General features: G+C 50.9%; 7 protein-coding genes across 7 annotated transcripts; 2 read left to right on the forward strand and 5 right to left on the reverse strand.

The window, feature by feature from the left end:
* Positions 1-92: 92 nt before the first annotated feature.
* LTHEOB_10355 (Glutathione-dependent formaldehyde-activating enzyme) lies at positions 93-684 on the reverse strand (the record flags this gene model as incomplete). Its single annotated transcript, XM_035506991.1, has 2 exons — positions 93-494; positions 559-684. 2 exons carry the CDS (start codon positions 682-684, stop codon positions 93-95), a joined length of 528 nt encoding a protein of 175 aa, XP_035367892.1.
* Positions 685-1,328: 644 nt separating this feature from the next.
* On the reverse strand, positions 1,329-1,698 carry LTHEOB_10356 (uncharacterized protein; the record flags this gene model as incomplete). Its single annotated transcript, XM_035506992.1, has 4 exons — positions 1,329-1,340; positions 1,390-1,398; positions 1,463-1,540; positions 1,588-1,698. The coding sequence occupies 4 exons, from the start codon at positions 1,696-1,698 to the stop codon at positions 1,329-1,331; spliced, it is 210 nt and encodes a 69-aa protein (XP_035367893.1).
* Positions 1,699-2,652: 954 nt separating this feature from the next.
* LTHEOB_10357 (uncharacterized protein) lies at positions 2,653-6,400 on the reverse strand (the record flags this gene model as incomplete). Its single annotated transcript, XM_035506993.1, has 4 exons — positions 2,653-4,927; positions 4,984-5,257; positions 5,381-5,502; positions 5,553-6,400. The coding sequence occupies 4 exons, from the start codon at positions 6,398-6,400 to the stop codon at positions 2,653-2,655; spliced, it is 3,519 nt and encodes a 1,172-aa protein (XP_035367894.1).
* Positions 6,401-7,653: 1,253 nt separating this feature from the next.
* On the forward strand, positions 7,654-8,963 carry LTHEOB_10358 (Nadh:flavin oxidoreductase nadh oxidase family protein; the record flags this gene model as incomplete). Its single annotated transcript, XM_035506994.1, has 2 exons — positions 7,654-8,210; positions 8,360-8,963. 2 exons carry the CDS (start codon positions 7,654-7,656, stop codon positions 8,961-8,963), a joined length of 1,161 nt encoding a protein of 386 aa, XP_035367895.1.
* A 725-nt stretch (positions 8,964-9,688) lies between these two features.
* On the reverse strand, positions 9,689-11,418 carry LTHEOB_10359 (FAD-dependent oxidase; the record flags this gene model as incomplete). Its single annotated transcript, XM_035506995.1, has 5 exons — positions 9,689-9,944; positions 10,017-10,393; positions 10,470-10,858; positions 10,912-11,128; positions 11,179-11,418. The coding sequence occupies 5 exons, from the start codon at positions 11,416-11,418 to the stop codon at positions 9,689-9,691; spliced, it is 1,479 nt and encodes a 492-aa protein (XP_035367896.1).
* A 1,640-nt stretch (positions 11,419-13,058) lies between these two features.
* Positions 13,059-14,601, forward strand: LTHEOB_10360 (SAF domain-containing protein; the record flags this gene model as incomplete). Its single annotated transcript, XM_035506997.1, has 5 exons — positions 13,059-13,153; positions 13,205-13,469; positions 13,517-13,686; positions 13,734-14,119; positions 14,168-14,601. 5 exons carry the CDS (start codon positions 13,059-13,061, stop codon positions 14,599-14,601), a joined length of 1,350 nt encoding a protein of 449 aa, XP_035367897.1.
* Positions 14,602-15,207: 606 nt separating this feature from the next.
* LTHEOB_10361 (Cysteine synthase a) lies at positions 15,208-17,655 on the reverse strand (the record flags this gene model as incomplete). The annotated part of the gene is made up of 5 exons (XM_035506998.1): positions 15,208-15,495; positions 16,243-16,754; positions 16,807-16,900; positions 16,949-17,391; positions 17,439-17,655. The coding sequence occupies 5 exons, from the start codon at positions 17,653-17,655 to the stop codon at positions 15,208-15,210; spliced, it is 1,554 nt and encodes a 517-aa protein (XP_035367898.1).
* Between the last annotated feature and the right edge of the window lie 1,295 nt (positions 17,656-18,950).

The following is an 18,950-nucleotide window of genomic DNA, read 5'->3' on the forward strand; positions in this document are numbered from 1 at the left end:
TATCCCACACTTCCGGCTCAGCTCCAGAGAAGTCGAAAGACACTGCCAGGCCACAGTGAGATCGAGTGAAGGTTTCGAAGAAGTCGCCCGTATTACTCCCTCCCAATAACATTTCCTTGTTCTTGCCTCACACCCTGCGCTCCAGTGAGCCATCCCACACGATCCTTGACAAACTGCTCAACCTGAGGCTTCAACTTGGTCTCATGCAATGAAAAGTCGTCGACAGTCCCAATGCGAAGAATGCTCATGGTAGGGAAGCCGGAACTCTTGCGATACATGAGGGTGCCGCATGTGGAACAGAAGTAGTTGGTCATTTTGTTGCCAGAGTCGACCGTCTTAGATTGGCCCCAGCTGGACAGGTTCTTCTGGCCACGCACATGCGTGAGGTAGGCGTCATCGATGGTGAAGTTCGAGGCGAACATGGAGGCAGAAACCTTGTGGCAGTCGTAGCAGTTGCAGACGAAAGAGTTGACAAGACCTGGGCCGTGGGTTGGCTGTGGAAAGGGTCAGCGATCTGAGTGAGAACTGATTTGGGAAAGGCGTGAGCGCAGAACGCACAAATTTCAGCTGCACGGCGCCGCAGAAGCAGGTAGCTGTTGCCTCATCCTCAGTAGACCATCCATCATTAGCGCTGCCGGCGAGAGGGAGGAACGGCTTGGATTTGTCGGCGGTGGAGAAGGCCATTGTTGATTATCTCGTTGTTGTTGAGTGTGGTAGGAGCTTTAAAATTGTCAATGGAGCGAAGACGTGATGAGGTTGATGCTGGAGTACGATTTGTAGCAATCATCAGGCGCACACATTTATATTGGCCGAATTGACAAGAGCTACATGTTCACCTACAATGCTAAGTAATCTCATTCTTCGTGAGTAAGCGGCGTTAAAGTCATCACCATCGTCATCATGAGCGCTATTACATATCAGGGCATTTGGGAATCGTGGCGGTGCTGATTGGTCTGATAACAGATGAGGGCGACATCCCGGCCATTACCCCGCATTATCGGGTGCAATCTGGGCAGCAACGAACACTGACTGTCTTCGCCACTTTGAAAGTGGTTGCCTCACGTCAGCCACAGCACCGATCACTAATACAGGATAACACTCCAAGTCATCTTTATTGGAGAAATGATGCGGGGTTGCAGGATTTGGAGCAGTTGAGTAATCGTTCCTACTACCATACACAACATAGGAGCAACGAAGAGAACAGCGTAGAAAGCTACACGTCACTTTCGGTGGTTTTAATTCATCGTCGCATTTATCGCTACTTGACATGCGTGCCATCCGCTCCGCCACATCCTCAGAAACTCCTCTCCTCTGGTTATATCCCGGCCTTAGGATGGGCACTAATTCATAGTCAGTATTTTCCACATGAAACTTGTGCCGATGACTTACGCAGTACGTCTGCACAACAAATTTCAGTCAGTATTCTGGCCCATATCGGTAACGGATCACGCGGTGTACTCACAATTCCAGAAGTGGCGCCGTTGGCATGATCACAGCCTTCATCAGGCACATCGCAGTTCTTCAAGAATCCCGATTGGCCCTATGACGTTCAGCTTCTGCAGTTCTCTCTTGTTACGAGGTATGTACCTTCTCGTTTGTGCACGAGATGGCGATATTGGTATTGGGGTAGACATCGGTGTAGCAAGTGGCCGAGGCAAGGCCAATCACGGCGAAAAGAGAGAGGAATTGAAGTCTCATGTTGTTTGTAGAAGTGAAGGCAGTGATGAGCAATCTGGCGATATTGTAGCTCCAAAGCACGCAACCTGCACATTAAATACTCACTGGGAAGCTTTGACCAAACTCTCGATTTACTTGGCAACGTTTTTTCTCCTCACGCCATGAGATCTTCGATACGGGCTGCATGCGGCGAGACATTTCCTGGAAGGGAAATTATGAACGAACAGAGGCCAGGATCGCGTACACTAGATAGAATTTCGTAGGAGATCATTGGGAGAAATGCCGCACCACTGATTTGGTATTCCCACATTGATGCTAGTAGAATACTACTGGCACAGCATTAGCTACCGCCCTTTTCCCTTTTCTTTTTCAGTGCAGGAATAAAACCATTAAGGGCAAGGCAAGTCACCGAGAGATCTACTTCAGAATCGACGGGAGGCGGTGGAGGATCATCTAGCCGTGATGTGTTTCATGTTGAAAAAAATACGAGGTGCACCACGTTCTTGGAAGGTACCTGAAAGCTATTGCCAAGGAGTAAAGCAACTAAGTTTTACCACTTGCCTCTTACTCCCATTCACTGTGGGGGAAGTCATACGAACAGTGAATCCACTTTTCTCAACTGACAACGATCGACAGGCATTGCATTGACAAGAGTGGCCAATCGAACAGGAGAGTAACAGCCGGGGACTGCTCCGGATCATGCGACGGTCCGACCTTCCGGGTCGGTAAGGACAAGCGTAGCCGAGAGTAGGTCCGATGCTTAATCCGAGATAACCATGCGTCTTTCCACTCGACTTGGCGAACCCGAGAGCAGACACACGAAATGAAGAGGGTTTTATTTTTCTCAGACAAGATAATTTACGACGCTGCATTGATTCCAGTGCCGACTAATCGCCTTGATGTTGTCCGACAAGCTTGTATTGATGCATGGCACGGCTGATTTCAGTGAAGTACCCACCAGTACATGAATGCCAACTAAAGAACACGACCACCAACACACGCTCCACGCGAGAGGTACTGTTTCAGAAGCTCTTCTGCTTCAGATACCATGTCGGCCTTCTCCTCCGTGAGAGACGGTCCGCGACGAAATTCCATAGCGCTTTCGAGGTCATCCCTGTCAGTGTCGTTCCCGGTGCCAAGATCCGGCCGGCGAAGAAGAGCACGCATGGCCGCGACGTCGAGATTCCAAAGCGCCATGTAAAACAGTGTTTTGTTCCTGGTATCCCTGCAATTAATGTTGATACCCGGCTCCTCTATCAATGCCTGCACAAGTTCTGGATGCTTTTCGGAGTAGCGCATCGCCAAAACCAACAGCGTCGTGCCACCTCTCGGGGCCTTGTTAGCCCCACGGATGAATCTGGCACGCCGATGCTGTTTCTCGCTAGACTTTGTCTCCTGAAGGAAGCGTATTACGAGCGGAGCGACAGTTTCAAGAAAGGCTAACGTGGTCATCCCGGCGTAGTCAAGTGGCGTCAGTCCGGCATTATCGGGGATGTCAACGAGAGTGTCTGGGTGCTTCAGTAGTTCCTCCACAAAGCTACCCTGATGGTCATGTTCGGCTGCATGAGAAAGAGGAGTGCGCCCATCCGCATCAACAACGTTTGGATTTGTTGCAGGGTGGCTGATCATGGTTTCGACGGTTTGGTAATGGTCGAACACGGCGTAGAAGAGGGCCGTTCTGCCTGTTTCATCCACCATGTTGGGGTCCGTCATTTCGTGGCTCAAAACTGTTTTCATTCCCCACGACCTTGAGGCCTCGGCCTTGTGGATCAGGATTGTCTGTCCTCTCTTATCCTGTATGTTTGGGTTTGTTTTTGGGTGTCGTATGAGCTTGGTGAAAGGCGATGTTTCTGCAGAGTCGATGTCCCAGGCATACCACAGTGCAGTGCGTCCTTGTTCATCCTGGACATTTGGGTCAATGTCCTCGGCATCTACAAGTGCATCGAAACCGCGCCCCCTGTCTTGAGCGGCGTACGAAAGAGGAGTGCGGCCAGAGTGGTCTCTGTGGTTCAAGGCTACGTCTTTACCACTTTTAAGTAAGCATTCGATGGCTTCGCTTCGCATCCCACTTTTTTCTGCCGCCCAGATGAGCGGCGTCTTCCCCTTGTTGTCTTGAAGATTGACCGGAAGGCCCAGCTGGTTGATGAGCATGCTCAGGACTTCCATCCTGTACCAGGGACCCTCAACAGCATGTGACACCAAACACCGGCCGCTGGGGTCTCTCTTATCCAGTTCTTCGCCAAGGCGGTCCAGCAGTAGAGAAAAGACTCCAACATCTCCTGAGCGCGCGGCATGCGTCAGCAATGTCCAGCCCTTTTTGTCCTTATCGTTGAGCCCGACGTCCGTGTCAAGCTGGAGCAGGCGACCAATTATGTGTTTGAATGGGGAATCCTCGTCGCCGTGGTGTCCACAGGCTCTCTCAACTGCCAAAGCCAGAGCTGTACAACCAGATCTATCCCGAATGGCTGGGTCCACTTTGCCAGAGTCCAGAAGAATGTCAAAAATACGAGCCCGTCCCAAAAATGCAGCAAATGCAAGGGTTGTCCTTCTATCGTCATTGAGCACCTCAGGGTCTACTTCAGGGCGTGTGAGAAGTAGCTCGATGAGCTCTGGCATGTCTTGTTTGATTGCTTCGAACAGATGGTGAGGCGAAGGCGAGAAGTCGCTCCGTCTGACCACAAAGCTTGCTGCTTCCATGGACTTTTTCTCGATGGCTTCGTTCATCACCCGATCAAGAATATCTTGCCGGTATTCCCCAGTCATATCAATAATATCGAATGCAGCCTCTACGGCTTTGTAGTTGGCAGCATTTGCTGCGTGCCATATTGGTCCAGTGACGGAGGTCAACTCTGAGTATCCAAGTCTTCCGGTTCGCTGGATGAACTTGACGAGGATCTTGAATGTTTCAATCTCGTTGCGGTCGATGGCAAGTTGCATTGCTGTCTTCAGCGTCCTGTCCATCCATTGACTAACTCGGTTCACTTGCATCGCTAGAAAGAGGTCTAGGGCTTGATCCAGTCCGAAGAGAGTCAGAATCCCGATTGGTAGATGCCATGCGAAAGAGTAGGAGTATCCGCTAGGGTCCTTTAGGCCTTCAAACGCGGCATTATGTATCCGTTTGAGAGCTGGCCTGTGGTCGAGAAGCTTCAATGCCATTTCCTGGACATCGGGGTCGTTTTGCACCTCATGCGCATGGTTCCCCCAGAAGTGTAGTGCATAGTCCGCAAGTGGCCACTCACGGAAATAGCGCCTACAAGAAAGTAGCCTCGTCAGTACATGTTCCCTGTACAATGAGAAACAGCTTACTCTCGCTCGTCCATGTCGTCCCAAACGTCATGGCAAAATACATCTTCCGGTTCTTCCATCTGAAGATACTTCATGCACCCCATGGCCATGGCCTTCTCTCCGGGCTCCATCCACTCATCCGCATTGGCCCTGAAGTAATTGAATGCGCTCTTGTGTAGCAAACGAAGCTTCTCGGTCTCAGCTTCCACCGACACAAGCCCAGCACAAGACGATATCACGTCATCAATGTGCGGCACCTCTCCTTCAGACCATGCAGTGCCATCTTCATTAAACCCTGCAGCATGCAGCACTTCAGCGGCAAATAAGGGACGCTTCGCCCGAACTATCCACGCTATGGTTCTTTGCGCGAGCGTTTTCGGGATGGCAGGTTGGTTGTTGATATGATCGATGGCCATACCATATACTGCATCCAGAGTATCTCCCTGCATGGAATCGTGCAGCCCGTCAACCATCTCTTTCATTATTCTTCCATCTTCGGTCGCGGCAAGATAGTCCAGGCACAGCTTCGTGGCAAGAAAGCTGCCAATTGTCAGTGAGCAATCGGTACATGAAACAGGGTGGACACTTACTTTCCGCCAAAAAGAATTTCCAGGCTCTGTTGAATCTCTTGTTGCAACCCCGGGCCGTCCGAGAAGGCGAGGGAAAACTCAGCAAACCGATGGCAACAATAGAGCTCCAAGTCCACTCTATCAGGCGCGACTTCCATCGTAGAGTAGCTCTCAAACACATCTTTGACAGAAGCCTCAGACTCGCACGAAACCATCACCCACAGCTCCTCATCCTTCTGCCACCCCGCAAGATCCGCTAGAAACTGCTCGCGCCTCTTCGCCAGCTCCGGCTCATCCTCCAGCTCGTCCAGTCCATCGACGACAAGGAATACGCGGCCGAACGCCGGCACCAAAGCGCCCACCAAGGTCGAGATCTCCGCAGCCGAGCGCTGGTCATCGCGGACAAGCTTGGGCCAGCCATCGTAGACGAAGTCATCCGGGAACTCCTGCACCTCCTTGGCGAGCTCCAGCGCGATGGTCGCATACACGCGGTCCAGCGTCTGCACCTGGCGGTCCTGGTAGTCGAAGTACACGCCCACGACGGCCACGGTTTCGTTGTCAGCGAAACGCTCTTTCAGAAACTCGACGGCGGCGGCAGCCGTGGTGGTTTTGCCGGACCCCGCAGCGCCGGTGCAAAGCAGCGTCTTGGCGGAGGAGGAGGACGGTCCGTCGAGCCAGTCGGTGAATGCGGACGTTTCTGTGAGGAAGCGGGTGCCGGTTCCCGGGTGCCGCGCATTTATGGCTGCGTCGTGCGCGCGCTGGAAGTCAAGGGGCAGCGGCTGCAACCACTCCTCGATGGCTTCGACGGTCGGGTCTTCGACGGGCGTCTGCGACCTGTCGGAGCCGGAGCCGCAGACTGAACAAACCATTGTGGAATCTACATGTTCGGTCGTCAGGAGGGATGATGCGATGGGAAGTTGAGTAAAAGAGATGGCCTACGTTGTTGATGTTAGTGGAATGCAGCCTTCTGACCGATTGAGCGGACCGAGACGCTCGCTAATCTGTACTCTGGATCCAGAAGCGCCTCCTCGACATATTTAAGTTATTTAATACCTAGCTTGGACCATGGATGCCTGGCGCGGACTGGATGCCAAGGTGGCTCTCGACCTGCGTCCAACGATGGTCTTGTCAGGGCTGCCATTTGACTGGCTGAAACTTCCATAGGTGCCTGGTAGCTGCACGTTTTGGCAGTGTAGATGGTAAGCACTAGGCAGCACTGCCGGCCTTGGAAGCTTTGACCTCCGCATTTTCTTCGGCTGCTGTTCCTCCTACATTGTCATCGCAGTGCACTCCCTCGTGATTCCGACTTGAATAAATTTTCAATGCAGATATTCAGGTTCATTGCCTCAAGTAAAGACTACTCTACTTCTTTTTCGCCTTGTCTAATCCACCGCCAGTTGGTTATGTAAATGAGAATGCCTTTTCGATGTGGCTGTTTTGGCCGAAAAAGACTTGGAGGACGTTTGCAAAACAGAGAAGCAGTATTTCCCATTATTTCGAGGGCCTTAAATAGATAACTGTAGCCTTAGATCGTCTTAGGAGCCGCACGGAACATAGACGCCAAGCCGGACTTCCTAGCTTCCGCGACCCACCTCAGAGCATGCATTATTAATCTAAACTTTGTACTCCGCAGGAGGAATCACGCAATGTATCGGGGGCATTTCCCAATGCCAATAGATGTCCACCAAGGCTAAGATGGATTATTCCATAGTTACGTACGTGGAAAGCTTGCAATTACTCGCAGTGTATCCTCATAGAGCTCACATGCCGTTACAAGGCTAGCGGTCTATCTTCAAAGTCATGTTGGTCCGTTTTTGGGCCGCCGTGCTTACGAACAATCACCCTATCCTCGGACGAAATTCTACATGAATCTGTGTAAGGGAAAACTGACTATGGCAGTGCTACTGCAAAGACGCGTTCAAAAGGTGGTGCATCTCATCTTTCGAACACAATTCATTGCGCTTTAAACCCTGAGCATTCGCTTCTCTACTTCAGTAAGCTTTGTGATCCTCATTTCCGCCGCTCCGTCAAAACCGCTGAAGAAGAGCTCTTGAAAATCAACCAAACAAACGAAGACAAGAAACTCGATTCCAAGACCAGAAAATCTCCAAGCGTACTCCCAATGGCCACCGAAAACACGAGACTCTTCGATCCCGTGCGCGTCGGGTCCTCACAACTTGCCCATCGCATCGCTATGGCGCCGCTCACCCGCTACCGAGCTTCCAAGGACCATGTGCCATCCCCGCTGGTCGCTGACTACTATGCCCAGCGTGCTGCCATACCTGGTACCCTGCTCATTTCCGAAGGGACCTACATCTCTTACCGCGCCGGTGGATACGGCTACGTGCCCGGCCTGTGGAGCGCGGAGCAGCTCGCTGCCTGGAAGGAAATCACCGACGCCGTCCATGCGAAGAAGAGCAAGATCTGGTGTCAGCTCTGGGCACTCGGGCGGGTCGCCAAGCCGGTTCCCGGTGTCGAAATCACGATTGTCGATGAAGGGTATCCGTATGCGGAGCATTTGGCGTCGAGCAGCCCAGTGCCGGCAGGCGAGGGATTCGATACACCGAGAGAAATGAGTGAGGAGGAGATTTGGAGGATGGTGGATGATTTTGCAAAGGCTGCTAAGGATGCTGTAGAAGTGGCTGGGTTTGATGGAGTCGAGGTGCATGGTGCGCATGGGTAAGTCACATCTCTTTTCTCCTGTCGCCTTCTCATCCACTCCTTCTTCCTTTCTCCCTTTGTGACTTCCATTCCATTGTAGTATTTACTCTTCAAGAGAACTGGCGATTGCCACACACTTAGAACCAATTCGCTAACCCCGATTGCAGCTACCTCGTCGACCAGTTCACTCAAGACACCTGCAACAAGCGTACCGATGCCTGGGGCGGTAGTGTTGAAAATCGCTCACGCTTCGCACTCGAAGTTTGCAAAGCCATCACCGCTGCGATCGGGCCGGAGCGTGTGGGTATCCGCCTGAGCCCGTGGGCTTCGGTCCAGGGCATGCGGATGGATGACCCCGTACCGCAGTTCACCCACCTTATTGCAGGCCTGTCTCAGCTGAAGCTAGCATACCTTCACCTCGTTGAGCCGCGTGCCTTCGAGGAAAATCCGTCACCCGAGGAGAACCTGGAGTTTGCGTTGAAGGCATGGGGAAAAGAGCGGCCGGTAATTCTCGCTGGTGGGTACACGCCGGACCTTGCTGTACAGGCGGTTGAGCGGTTCAAAGACTATGATGTCATCATTGCGTTTGGTCGCAGGTTTATCAGCACGCCGGATCTGGTGTACCGTATCAAGAAGGGTATCGAGTGGGAGGCGTATGATCGGAGCACTTTCTATAGGGGCCCCGCCGTGGAGCGGAACGGTCTTGAGAAGGGCTACATTGATTACCCCTTCTCGAAAGAGCTTCTGGCGGAATTTGGAGGCGCAGTTTAAGATGGCGGCTGCTGTGGGAAGCCTGTGGGATATTCTTGTATTTACTGCTCGACTCTCAGATAGACCAAGTGGGCCGATGCCAGCATCAGTCTCGCCAACAGGGGAAGCTATCTACAGTATTTACATACAAGAAAATGTTGAGCTACGCTTTCTATACTGAATGGTTTGAATAGGGCCGTAACGGATTTCTGCTGGCACTGTGAAGAGATCGTAATACAATTATTTTCCCTACACTAATTTTTTACTACTTTGACTAACTTCTACCATCAGGGGTGACCAATCCGAGGCCTTTGAATATTTCGCCTATGATACTTCGACCCATATAGACCTTCATTGCCCTCTTATTACATATATACGAAGATCACTTACTTCATAAGAATTGGTTTACTCAGACTCGTGATCTGTGCTTACCACGACAAAGAATTAGTCAAGTCACGTCACATTCTTAGAAGCTGCAAAACTGTTATTGCACATGTTCAAAATGCTTAAACTTAAAAAAAAAATCTATTACGAAGCGAGATGGATTTACATGTGTCTAAGTTCTATGTAGGAAAAGAAGCTTCCAAAAATAGAAAGAAATAAAAGGAAATGAAGTCCCTTGTATACTAATCCATAGAATGGTCGGTGAGAAAAGGTATTGTGTTACTCCATCTATAGTTTTTTTCAAAGGTTTCAGAAGAGATAGGACACCATACAGCATCTGCACCGCAAGATCACAGGGGTGTCTACGGGTAGCTGGTAGGCACGGCATTTCCGAAGCCAAAGACGTTATTAGGATCCCATTCTTGCTTGAGCGCAGCCAGCCGTGGCAGCTTCTCAGCGCCAAACATCTGCTCGGGCGTCTCATCGCCGTGCGCGTAGCTGACGTAGACGGCATGGTCGTCGTAGCCAGAGCTGGCGACGAGGTCGGCGCGAATCTCTTCGCAGTTCTTATTGGCGGCGTCGGCAGCGGACTCGTCCGTCCACGAAGATTGCAGCAGTCTGTTTCAAAGCGGGTTCCGTCAGCACTCGTACGTAGTAGGGAACTTGATAGTAAATGGAACAGGAACTTACATGAGAGCGGAGGAATCGCGCCACGGATACGCTGTCTCGTCGTCAGGCACGGCCATCGGCCCCGCGTTGGAGAAGACCTCGATCGAGAAGGCGCTACTGCGCGCGGCGGGCGTGGTGGCGTACAAGGCGTCCATGGCGTCGAAGGCCCGCGTGTAGGCGGCAGCTGACACGTCGCGCACGTTGATGCCGTAGGTACTGTGCGGCGCACCCTTGGTGCACATCTGCGACGCCATGCCGAAGAACGCTTTGCCGGCCAGTTCGTTCCACGCTACTGTGTACACGTCCTGCGTGGTTGGCTCCAGGTCGAGGAACGGCGCCATGGCTGCGCGGCCTTCGTCCTCCGGGCCGGCGTACACGATGTTGGCCACCAGCATGGTCTGCCAGAAATTAACGTTAGCGTTATGATGCGGGACAGGCGAGTGGGGAGGAAGAGGCTGATAGAGCAAGGCTCACGCTATCGGTGTGGACGTCATAGCTGGACGCGGCCGTGACGGACAGCTCCTTCGGCTGATCCGCCGCCAGCTTCTCCAGCGCCTCGAAGAATGAACCGTTTACGGAACCCGGATAGATCAGGTCGGCGCTCAATACCTGTCCGCCGTTGGTCAGGTCAGCCACTTTGTACGTCGCCGAGGTGACGACGCCAAAGTTCATGCCGGCGCCGCGCAGGGCCCAGAACAGCTCCGGGTTCGAGTCGACGGACACAGTGATGAGCTTGCCGGTGGCCGTGACCAGCCGGACCGAGAGCAGGGCGTCGATTATCAGCCCGTGCACGCCCTGGTACCGGCCAACGCCCCCTCCGAGAGTGGCTCCAACTGTACCAACGCAGGGGCAAGAGCCAGTTTCTGCAGCGGAGAAGTGTCAGCATTTTATCAATGCGGCGGAGCAAATAACTTACGGAGTTCCTTGCCAGCAGCATACAGCGGGTCGAAGATGTCGGAGAAGCGAACGCCCCCACCGATGGTCACGGTGCTTGCGTTCTTGTTGACATTAATGGTGTTGAAGTTGCTCAGGTCTATGGCAAGGCCATCGTCCAGCTGGCCGAATGAGGTTGAGTAGCCATGCTTACCTCCAGTGGCGAGGAATGGGATGTTATTCAGGGTTGCAATCGAGACCTTTAGCGCGTTAGCCCTGTCATCTTTTGGGGAGCGTGAGGGAGCCTTACCGCCGTCTGCACGTCGAGCTCAGTTCCAGGCCGGACCGCAGCTTTGTATGTCGGCTCCTCAAAGCTGGACCAGCGCTGAGTTGCGTCCTGAAAGCCGGACGTGTTCGGGAAAAAGAGTTCGGTCTGGGGCGACCATTGGACACTCGAGTTTTGGAGCAGGGCTCGCAGGTCGGAATATGGTACGGCAGCCCCAACGGCCAGGTGCCCAAGTGAAAGAAGAATTGCGATGCTAGACATCATCTTGAGAGCTTGATTGTGGAAGAGGAATGCTTTGGGATGGTTCTCTTGCAGTGGTTAAGCTGGGGTTTTTAACTTGCGCCATATCTATGGGTGGCGTGAGGACGTTCAGATAGCTGCCTTGGGGGCTTGTTGGAGTTAGTTGATACCAAGTGGGAGGATCCAATAGCGGGCCTTGTCGTGGATAGCTGACTGTGTTGGTGTTTTCAGCTGCCTCAGATTCAGATATGCAGGAGAGCTTTGTAACGTAAGTATATTTTGCCATTTTTGGTAATATACTGTTGTAAGGTAAGCATATTCTTCTATCCTTCGCAGTAGACCTTGTTAACCATCATGCTCTCTCGTCTTTGGCAGTAGAGCTTTAGCCTCTGGGCTAGTTGAAAGTGGAAAGTAGCTATAATTGTCTCAATATTGAGGCTGAGGTGGCTGACGCCGCCTTCTTCCTGCTGTCACGACAGAATGTACTTTGTGTAGCACGTCATCCAATGCTAAAGGTTTGTCGTAGCATCGGACCGGTTGGCCTGCTCGGCGAAGGGGGTTCCGATGGATTCCTTAGGGGGTTCCGATGGATTCCTTAGGGGGTTCCGATGGAATGCCTTTGGGGGCCGCGTTGGTCGGCCTGATTGTGTCGTCCGTACTTCGTTCCACGTCTCGTTTATTCAGCTTTCTAAGGTTTTGGATTGGCTTACGGCCCCCCGCAGCTGATGGTCATTGCCTCATGCGGTGTTGCTCCCACTTGGCATCCAGGTTTCAATACAGGTGCTTCCGCCAAGACGACGTTCGGTACCGGCTATTGTGCTGGCTTTCCCGCTTCCCTCCACAATCAGGGCCCATACATGTATCCCAATTTTCTATTCCGCCACTTCCTTTCCAACTGGCGTAAAGATCTAGAATCAAGTTCGACGGTCAGGATAACAGCAGTGCATGCAAGATGCTCGGGAAGAGAATTCATGGCAAAGACTGTCCTTGTTTGGAAATTAAAGAAACAGCCTCGATCGACGCTCCGTATAATAGTTCCAGCGATAAACGGCTACGGGCTACAGCTGGTATCTTATTATTACGGCGGGCTTCCGGTTGATGATGGAGTTAAGAGGAAAAGAAGCAGGTGAGTGAAATCCCGTCCAGTGCCTTATTTTAATTAGACTCGGGGCAACCATCTCCTCTCTCTATGATATATCAGTTCAAACAAGTATCGGCTACTGGTCAGAAGGCGTGGGGTAAGCTCATGGTGCTTGCAAGAAGGTGGCCGAATGTTTTCGTGGGGGCTTATTGAATGGGCGACTCGCTATATCGTTTTAACAAAACGCCATTTGCTGCCACATCTCATGCATATTGCAGCCGTGTGTAGCTAAGCTAACTTCAACGGAGGAGATACGCAAAAACGAAAGTTTCTAATAGGTATGCGCAGGAGCATGGAATTTCAGGGAAAAAAGTGGGCATGATGCGTTTCCCCGCACGCAGGTGACGATGTTGAGCACCAAATAGGATAATCCGGCATTACCGATGCGGGGAAGCCGTTTGCCTTGCTACGAGCCGAAGCGCAATATTAAAGTGACCCAAGCAGTTTCCCAGCGCTTTGCCCAAAATCAAACCTTCTGTTTCTTTCGGAAAAGTCTTTCGGAAAATCGGAAAATCAGAAAATCATGACGAGTCTCTCCACCAAACTTGCTCAATTGGAGATAGCCGGCAAGCCGATTCAAATCGGTATCATTGGCGCCGGCAAGTTCGGCTCCATGTTGTAGGTGCTATCAGTGTCATCCCTTTAATCAGGACTGATCGTGGGCTTCAGCATATCGCAATCGCACCGCACTGCTGGCATGCGCCTTGCGGGGATTGCGGACTTGTCAGCAGAGCGTGCGATGGCAGCTTTGAAACGGACTGGGTTTCCAGCCGACAAGTATGATGCAAGTGGAACCATGTCCCTTGAGGATGGTCTCAAATCTGAAAAAACTGTCATTACCACGGACTCGGCAAAGCTGATCGCAACGCCGGGCATTGATGTCATCTTGGAGGTGACGGGTAATCCAGCTGCCGGCATCAAACATGCATTGTTGGTCTGTCACTCTCGTCTGCCATGAGACAACAGCTGACCGGATCAAAGTGCTGCGAGCATAAGAAGCACATCGTCATGGTTAACGTGGAGGCCGACGTGCTCGCCGGGCCGCTCTTGGCCCAGAAGGCCAGGGAGGCAGGCATAATCTACTCCATGGCTTACGGAGATCAACCGGCATTGATCTCCGAGCTGGTTGACTGGGCCAGAGCTGCTGGATTGTAAGTTGATGATTCTTCCAATTTTTCCTTATGCCAACATGATGCAGCGATGTAGTCTGTGCCGGAAAGGGGACGAAGCACTTGCCACAGTATCACTACTCAACTCCCGACACTGTCTGGGACCACTACGGCTTCACAAAAGAGCAGCTGGCATCTGGCGATTTCAACCCACAGATGTTCAACTCCTTCCTCGACGGCACCAAGTCGGCATTGGAGATGGCTGCTGTGGCAAACGGCTGCGGGCTATCCCCTCCAAGCAATGGCCTGGCCTTTCCGCCTTGTGGCAAGCACCACCTGCCCGAGGTGTTGAAGCCCAAGTCAGATGGCGGTCAGCTGGACAAGAAAGGCATGGTTGAGGTGGTGTCTTGCTTGGAGCTTGACGGACGGCCCGTATTCAACGACCTTCGCTGGGGCGTCTACGTTGTCATTGAAGGTGAGTGGGAACGCATCCATGACCTGGAATTTTGCTGACATCCATCAGCTCCTGGAGACTACCAGAAAGAGTGCTTCAAGCAATACGGGCTGGAAACCGACAGCAGTGGAAGGTACGCGGCGCAGTACAAACCCTATCATCTTATCGGCCTGGAGCTCGGCGTTTCGATAGCCAACATAATGTGCCGAGGTGAGCCTACTGGGCAGACCAGGACGTGGGCCGCTGACGTTGTTGCCACGGCGAAGCGGGACCTCAAGACCGGAGAGACGCTTGATGGGGAGGGCGGCTTTACCGTTTACGGAAAGCTCATGAATGCAGCAGATTCTATCCAAATGCAGGGTCTGCCGATTGGATTGGCGCATGGCTTTGTGCTTCAAAGTGATGTGAAGAAAGGTCAAGCCCTGAGCTGGAAGGACGTCAAGTATGACGAGACACAGGCGGTGAAGGTACGACGTGAGATGGAGGCCATGTTTAGAAAGTAGATTAAGGGACAGGAGGCTCTTACGAAAGTAAGCTACAAAGCCGGACTCTGGCGTCTATTAATCTTTTACTTGCTCTTTGTCAGCCATCGTACAGATTGAAGGAAACACGGCGCGAAAGGGGAGAAAAGGCCAGATCGGGCCGAAGAGAGGAGGCAATTGGTCACTATCGTTAGATCGCAAAAGCTGTTATTCTTCGTCCTATCTGCCAGTTATAATATTTTCGCATAATAAAAATTTACAAAATTAATAAAGCCTATTAAGAACGAGATAAAACTTAAAAAGAGTAACAAAATAGTTGACAATTAGGCTGGAGACACCACGCGTTTTTTATGCTCAAATATATCGAAGCGTAAAGAAGAAAAAAAATATATATCGTAGAGTATCGTATACAATTGAATTACGTTAACTCTATTAGAAGGCTTAAGTATAATATTTGAACTAATTGGTTAACGGATATGTAAATAGACGTGAGATATAGAATAATTACTATTGTGCTAAAGACTGATACCGTAATACTACAGGATTTTAAAAGACTGTAATAATAGCTAAACCAGAGATGCATGCAAGATTGAGCTCCGTTACAGGATAGTCAGAGCATTGTTCAATTTACATTCCTTCAAGGTCGTTCCAGTAGGGCCTCATGTTGATGTTGCGGCGGATGACGGGGTTTGGCAGAGGCCAAATGGTCCGGGTCCAGTACTGCTGGTTCTCTGGATTGTCACCCGGTGTTCCGCTGGGGGGTTCCTCTTCAAGATCACTTGGAAGTATCTTGGCTTCGAAATTGATCTTCTCGCTGGATTGACGGATGATCCATTCTGGAAGCTCGACTCTGTCTTGGCTCGCTTTCAGAAGCACCGGCTGGACTTCCTTTCGGACCCACTTTGCTTTCCCCTGCTGGAAATGGTTTCGTTGCGGGGGAGTAAAACCCAGTGCGTTGGGACAGATTCGTAGAATCGTAAAAGCTAAGAAGGATACAAAGAAGTAGATGGGTAGTGCAACAAGACCAATGATCAGGGATGACCCCAATAGTACAGGGATAAACGGTATTGAGAAAAGAGAAACAGGTAAAAGAGTCGGTAAAGCGAAAAGGCCCACTGTCAAGGCGAACAGCAAAAGAGGAAGGGTGAACACGCTCACTGGCCTCGATAGGTAATCATAAACAAAGGCGAACAGCAGCTCCAACAAATGGACCATCAGTTTCAGGCAAAAAACAGGAATTGCGACAGGGAAAAATAAGAAGGAGAGTGCCTTCATCCTCATTGGAAATTTCTGCTTTTCTTGAGTATACGCAGTTTCCTGTTTCTTCCATTCCCATTTCCTTTCTTCCCAACATCCAATCGGTAAACCTGAGTTACACAACAGTGTACACGATACGTTCCAGATGTCGTCAAGTACGCTCATCTGGATTCTGACCATAGTGAGGAAAGAGGCGAGCCAAAACCAGATCGGCGCTTGCTGTTTCCTGGACCAATTTTCCAGATGCGAAATTCGCCCTTTCAATTTCTGGCCTATCAGACTCAATGCGCCGCGCGGGACATGGAATCGCCAAACTGGTACTGCGAATTGGTAGAAGCTGAAGAAGCGTTCGTTAAGTGGCGCTGGCATGTAGTATCGATAGGGGAGCTCGGTGCGATAACAGACCGACGGATGGATTGACTCATTCGTTTGGACGTCGGATCGATAGTATCGGCCCGGTTTTCTTGTGCGGGATCCTCCAAACAGGATGAGTCTGAAGAAGAACAGGATATGCATCATGTCGAATTCTTTGCAGGAAGCCCAGTTGTGTCGGTTTTTGCCATGCCTCAGAAGGATGTACTCCACAGTGGCCTCGTCGAAGGAAAGTAGACCATCGACTTGGTCGCACATCCAGGCAAGCGTCACTTCGTGCATTTCCGATGTGTCCGGCATGAATATCGTTGACAATTTCGGGAACCAATGCTGAAACCAGTACTGAATTCCCACACCGCCGCCTCCGATAGACTCGTGAAATCCGGGAAACCAGCATTGCTTCAGATTGGTGCAAGGACTGTTCTTCGAAGACCCATCTGTCGAGAATTCATCCTTCGAGTGTTCATTGGGAAGATACCAAAGTGTTGGAGGAAACGCTCCCCGGCGCTCATCCAGAGCAAGTGCTTGGAATGCATTCTCAATGTCTACAAGTAACTATTAGTCAATGGTCTTTTAAGCGAACTGCTCAAAGCTTACCCCCATTTAGAGAAGTGTTGTGGAACTGGTAGCGCCCGTTTACCTGAGGAAATATGGTAGTCAAAGGGCTATCCGGGATCCCTAGTGCACCGACCTGTATGCAAGTCAGAGGTTTGTATGTAACTTCGGAGCTTGATCTTACGGTATCCCAAACCCCAATCGCTTTGATTTTGACGTGACGGAATGTTTTTCCGTCCTCTTTGTCACAGGCCAGATGATTCCAGAACTCTCGCTCATCTGTAGTCAGCTCGCTTACATAGCGTGATATCGGACTGCTGATAGGCGATTCCGAAGGATCTTTCGGGGCCGCCATTTTGCCAAGTTTCTTGTAGATCTCATACGCTCTTGGAAAATCATTCAAGTATTTCGGCTTAAGCAGGCCCATTTCTGTTATCAGCCCCCCGAGCGCGCGAGCAGTGTAAGCTCCACGGGAGAAACCGAACAGAAAGATCTCATCATTCGAATACGTTTTGTGATTTGAGTCCTCCTCATCAGGCGAGCCCTTCCCATTTCCTTGTTCGAAATTGGCCGATAAATAGTGGTACGCGGAGGCAACGTTGTCCGCAAGTCCCCAGCCGAAAGAGCCTTCCAATCGTTAACAGCAAGTGTGAAAGAGGGTTAGGGCATCAAACCTTGAAAGATACCAGACACGAAGTCACCGGTTCCGACACCGGATTGGTAGTAGACGACTTGGGGGATTCCTTCCGGCACTGACTGTCGACCAATCATGCGACTCAGCTTGACGATATTGGATGGACTGGTTCCGTAGGTTTTGTCCCCGGTCTGCCAGGTACCATCGCAGCACACAATCAGGCGCTTTCTGGGAAGGATCTTGCCTTCAGTAGACATTTCCGTGAGGTGCTCAGGCAGGTGTTGTTCGGAGATAGTACTAGCATAGCAAACTCTACATGCTTCAGAATACGCACCTTGATATATACGCTTGACGCTGGAAAGGTGCGAAATGATTCAAGGTATCATGAGCTTCTTACATGTGAATATGATCTGACAAGGTTCAAATTCCTTCGCATGTGAGGAACGTCTTACTCCCTGGGTGAGTCTTTTCTGCTCGAGGGACACAAAAACAGCGACCTAGCATACCTAGAGGGCAATGAAGCCAGGTGGGAGAGCGGTGTTGGTTCATCTTTAGTCCCAAATAATGTAGTTCTAGAAGTCAATAAGATCGTGATCTTGTTCTTGGAGACGAGCTGAAACTACCGAATGCGGTAACTGCGCGAATACACCAAGCACGGATGCGGAAACGGCGCGAACCTTTATCGACGACGCATCCGTCATATTTTTAATGTACACGCGAAATTGTCCTCCCTTAATAGCTACGTGCACAGCCTTTGGTTAAGCATGTGCTGTAGTCGAGATAAATACCTCTCGTTCTATATGGTAATAAACACGGCCAAGTCTTTTCGCGCTATTGTATTTGTAAATCTGTTATATCAATTCAGATACGGCGCCATTCGTCAGCGCATTTCGAGTTTTTTAAACGTAAGCTACTGGCGTAAGTGTTGGATTGTTCAGGGAATAACGGTAGCGAAGGAAAAGCGCCTCATTGCTGAAAGAGAAGGAGAGACCACTCTTCTAAATCTCGATTACTTCTTGGTTGCAAATATGTATATGACTATATGAAGCGAAACAGTAGGCACGTTTATATTTCCGACAATTAGCAAGCCTGAAGGGAACGGCTTTTTCGATGCTAGTTTGCTGTAACTCGAATTCTCCAATCAGCTATGCCAACACAACAACTCAGACGATCCGACGACCTTCTTTCACTTTCGATCAGACTCGTCTCTTATCGGTCTAGTAAGCCTCGCGATAAAGCTTATAGCCTTCTTAGGTTAGCGCATTCTGCTTGCACTCTGAGTATCGTCTACACGTTGGGAGTGCCCGAGACCTTCATCAACATCGCTATCCACATCATTCAGGAAAGCAGATCGCTTGATGTTCTAATATTCTCAGGTTCGGCATTGCCAGAGCTGCCATCCTGAGTTCCAGACTGCCGAGACGCGGACAGGTGTAGAAGCGAACAACTGATACTCTGCGGACATAGGGCTCAACCTTTCCGGCTTGTTGACAACATTTTTCAGAACTCCAACGAATCATCTGCAGTGTCTCTCGGCAATACATAATTCGGT

Source organism: Lasiodiplodia theobromae (assembly GCF_012971845.1).
Source record: "Lasiodiplodia theobromae strain AM2As chromosome Unknown scaffold_38, whole genome shotgun sequence".
Taxonomy (NCBI): Eukaryota; Fungi; Ascomycota; class Dothideomycetes; order Botryosphaeriales; family Botryosphaeriaceae; genus Lasiodiplodia; species Lasiodiplodia theobromae.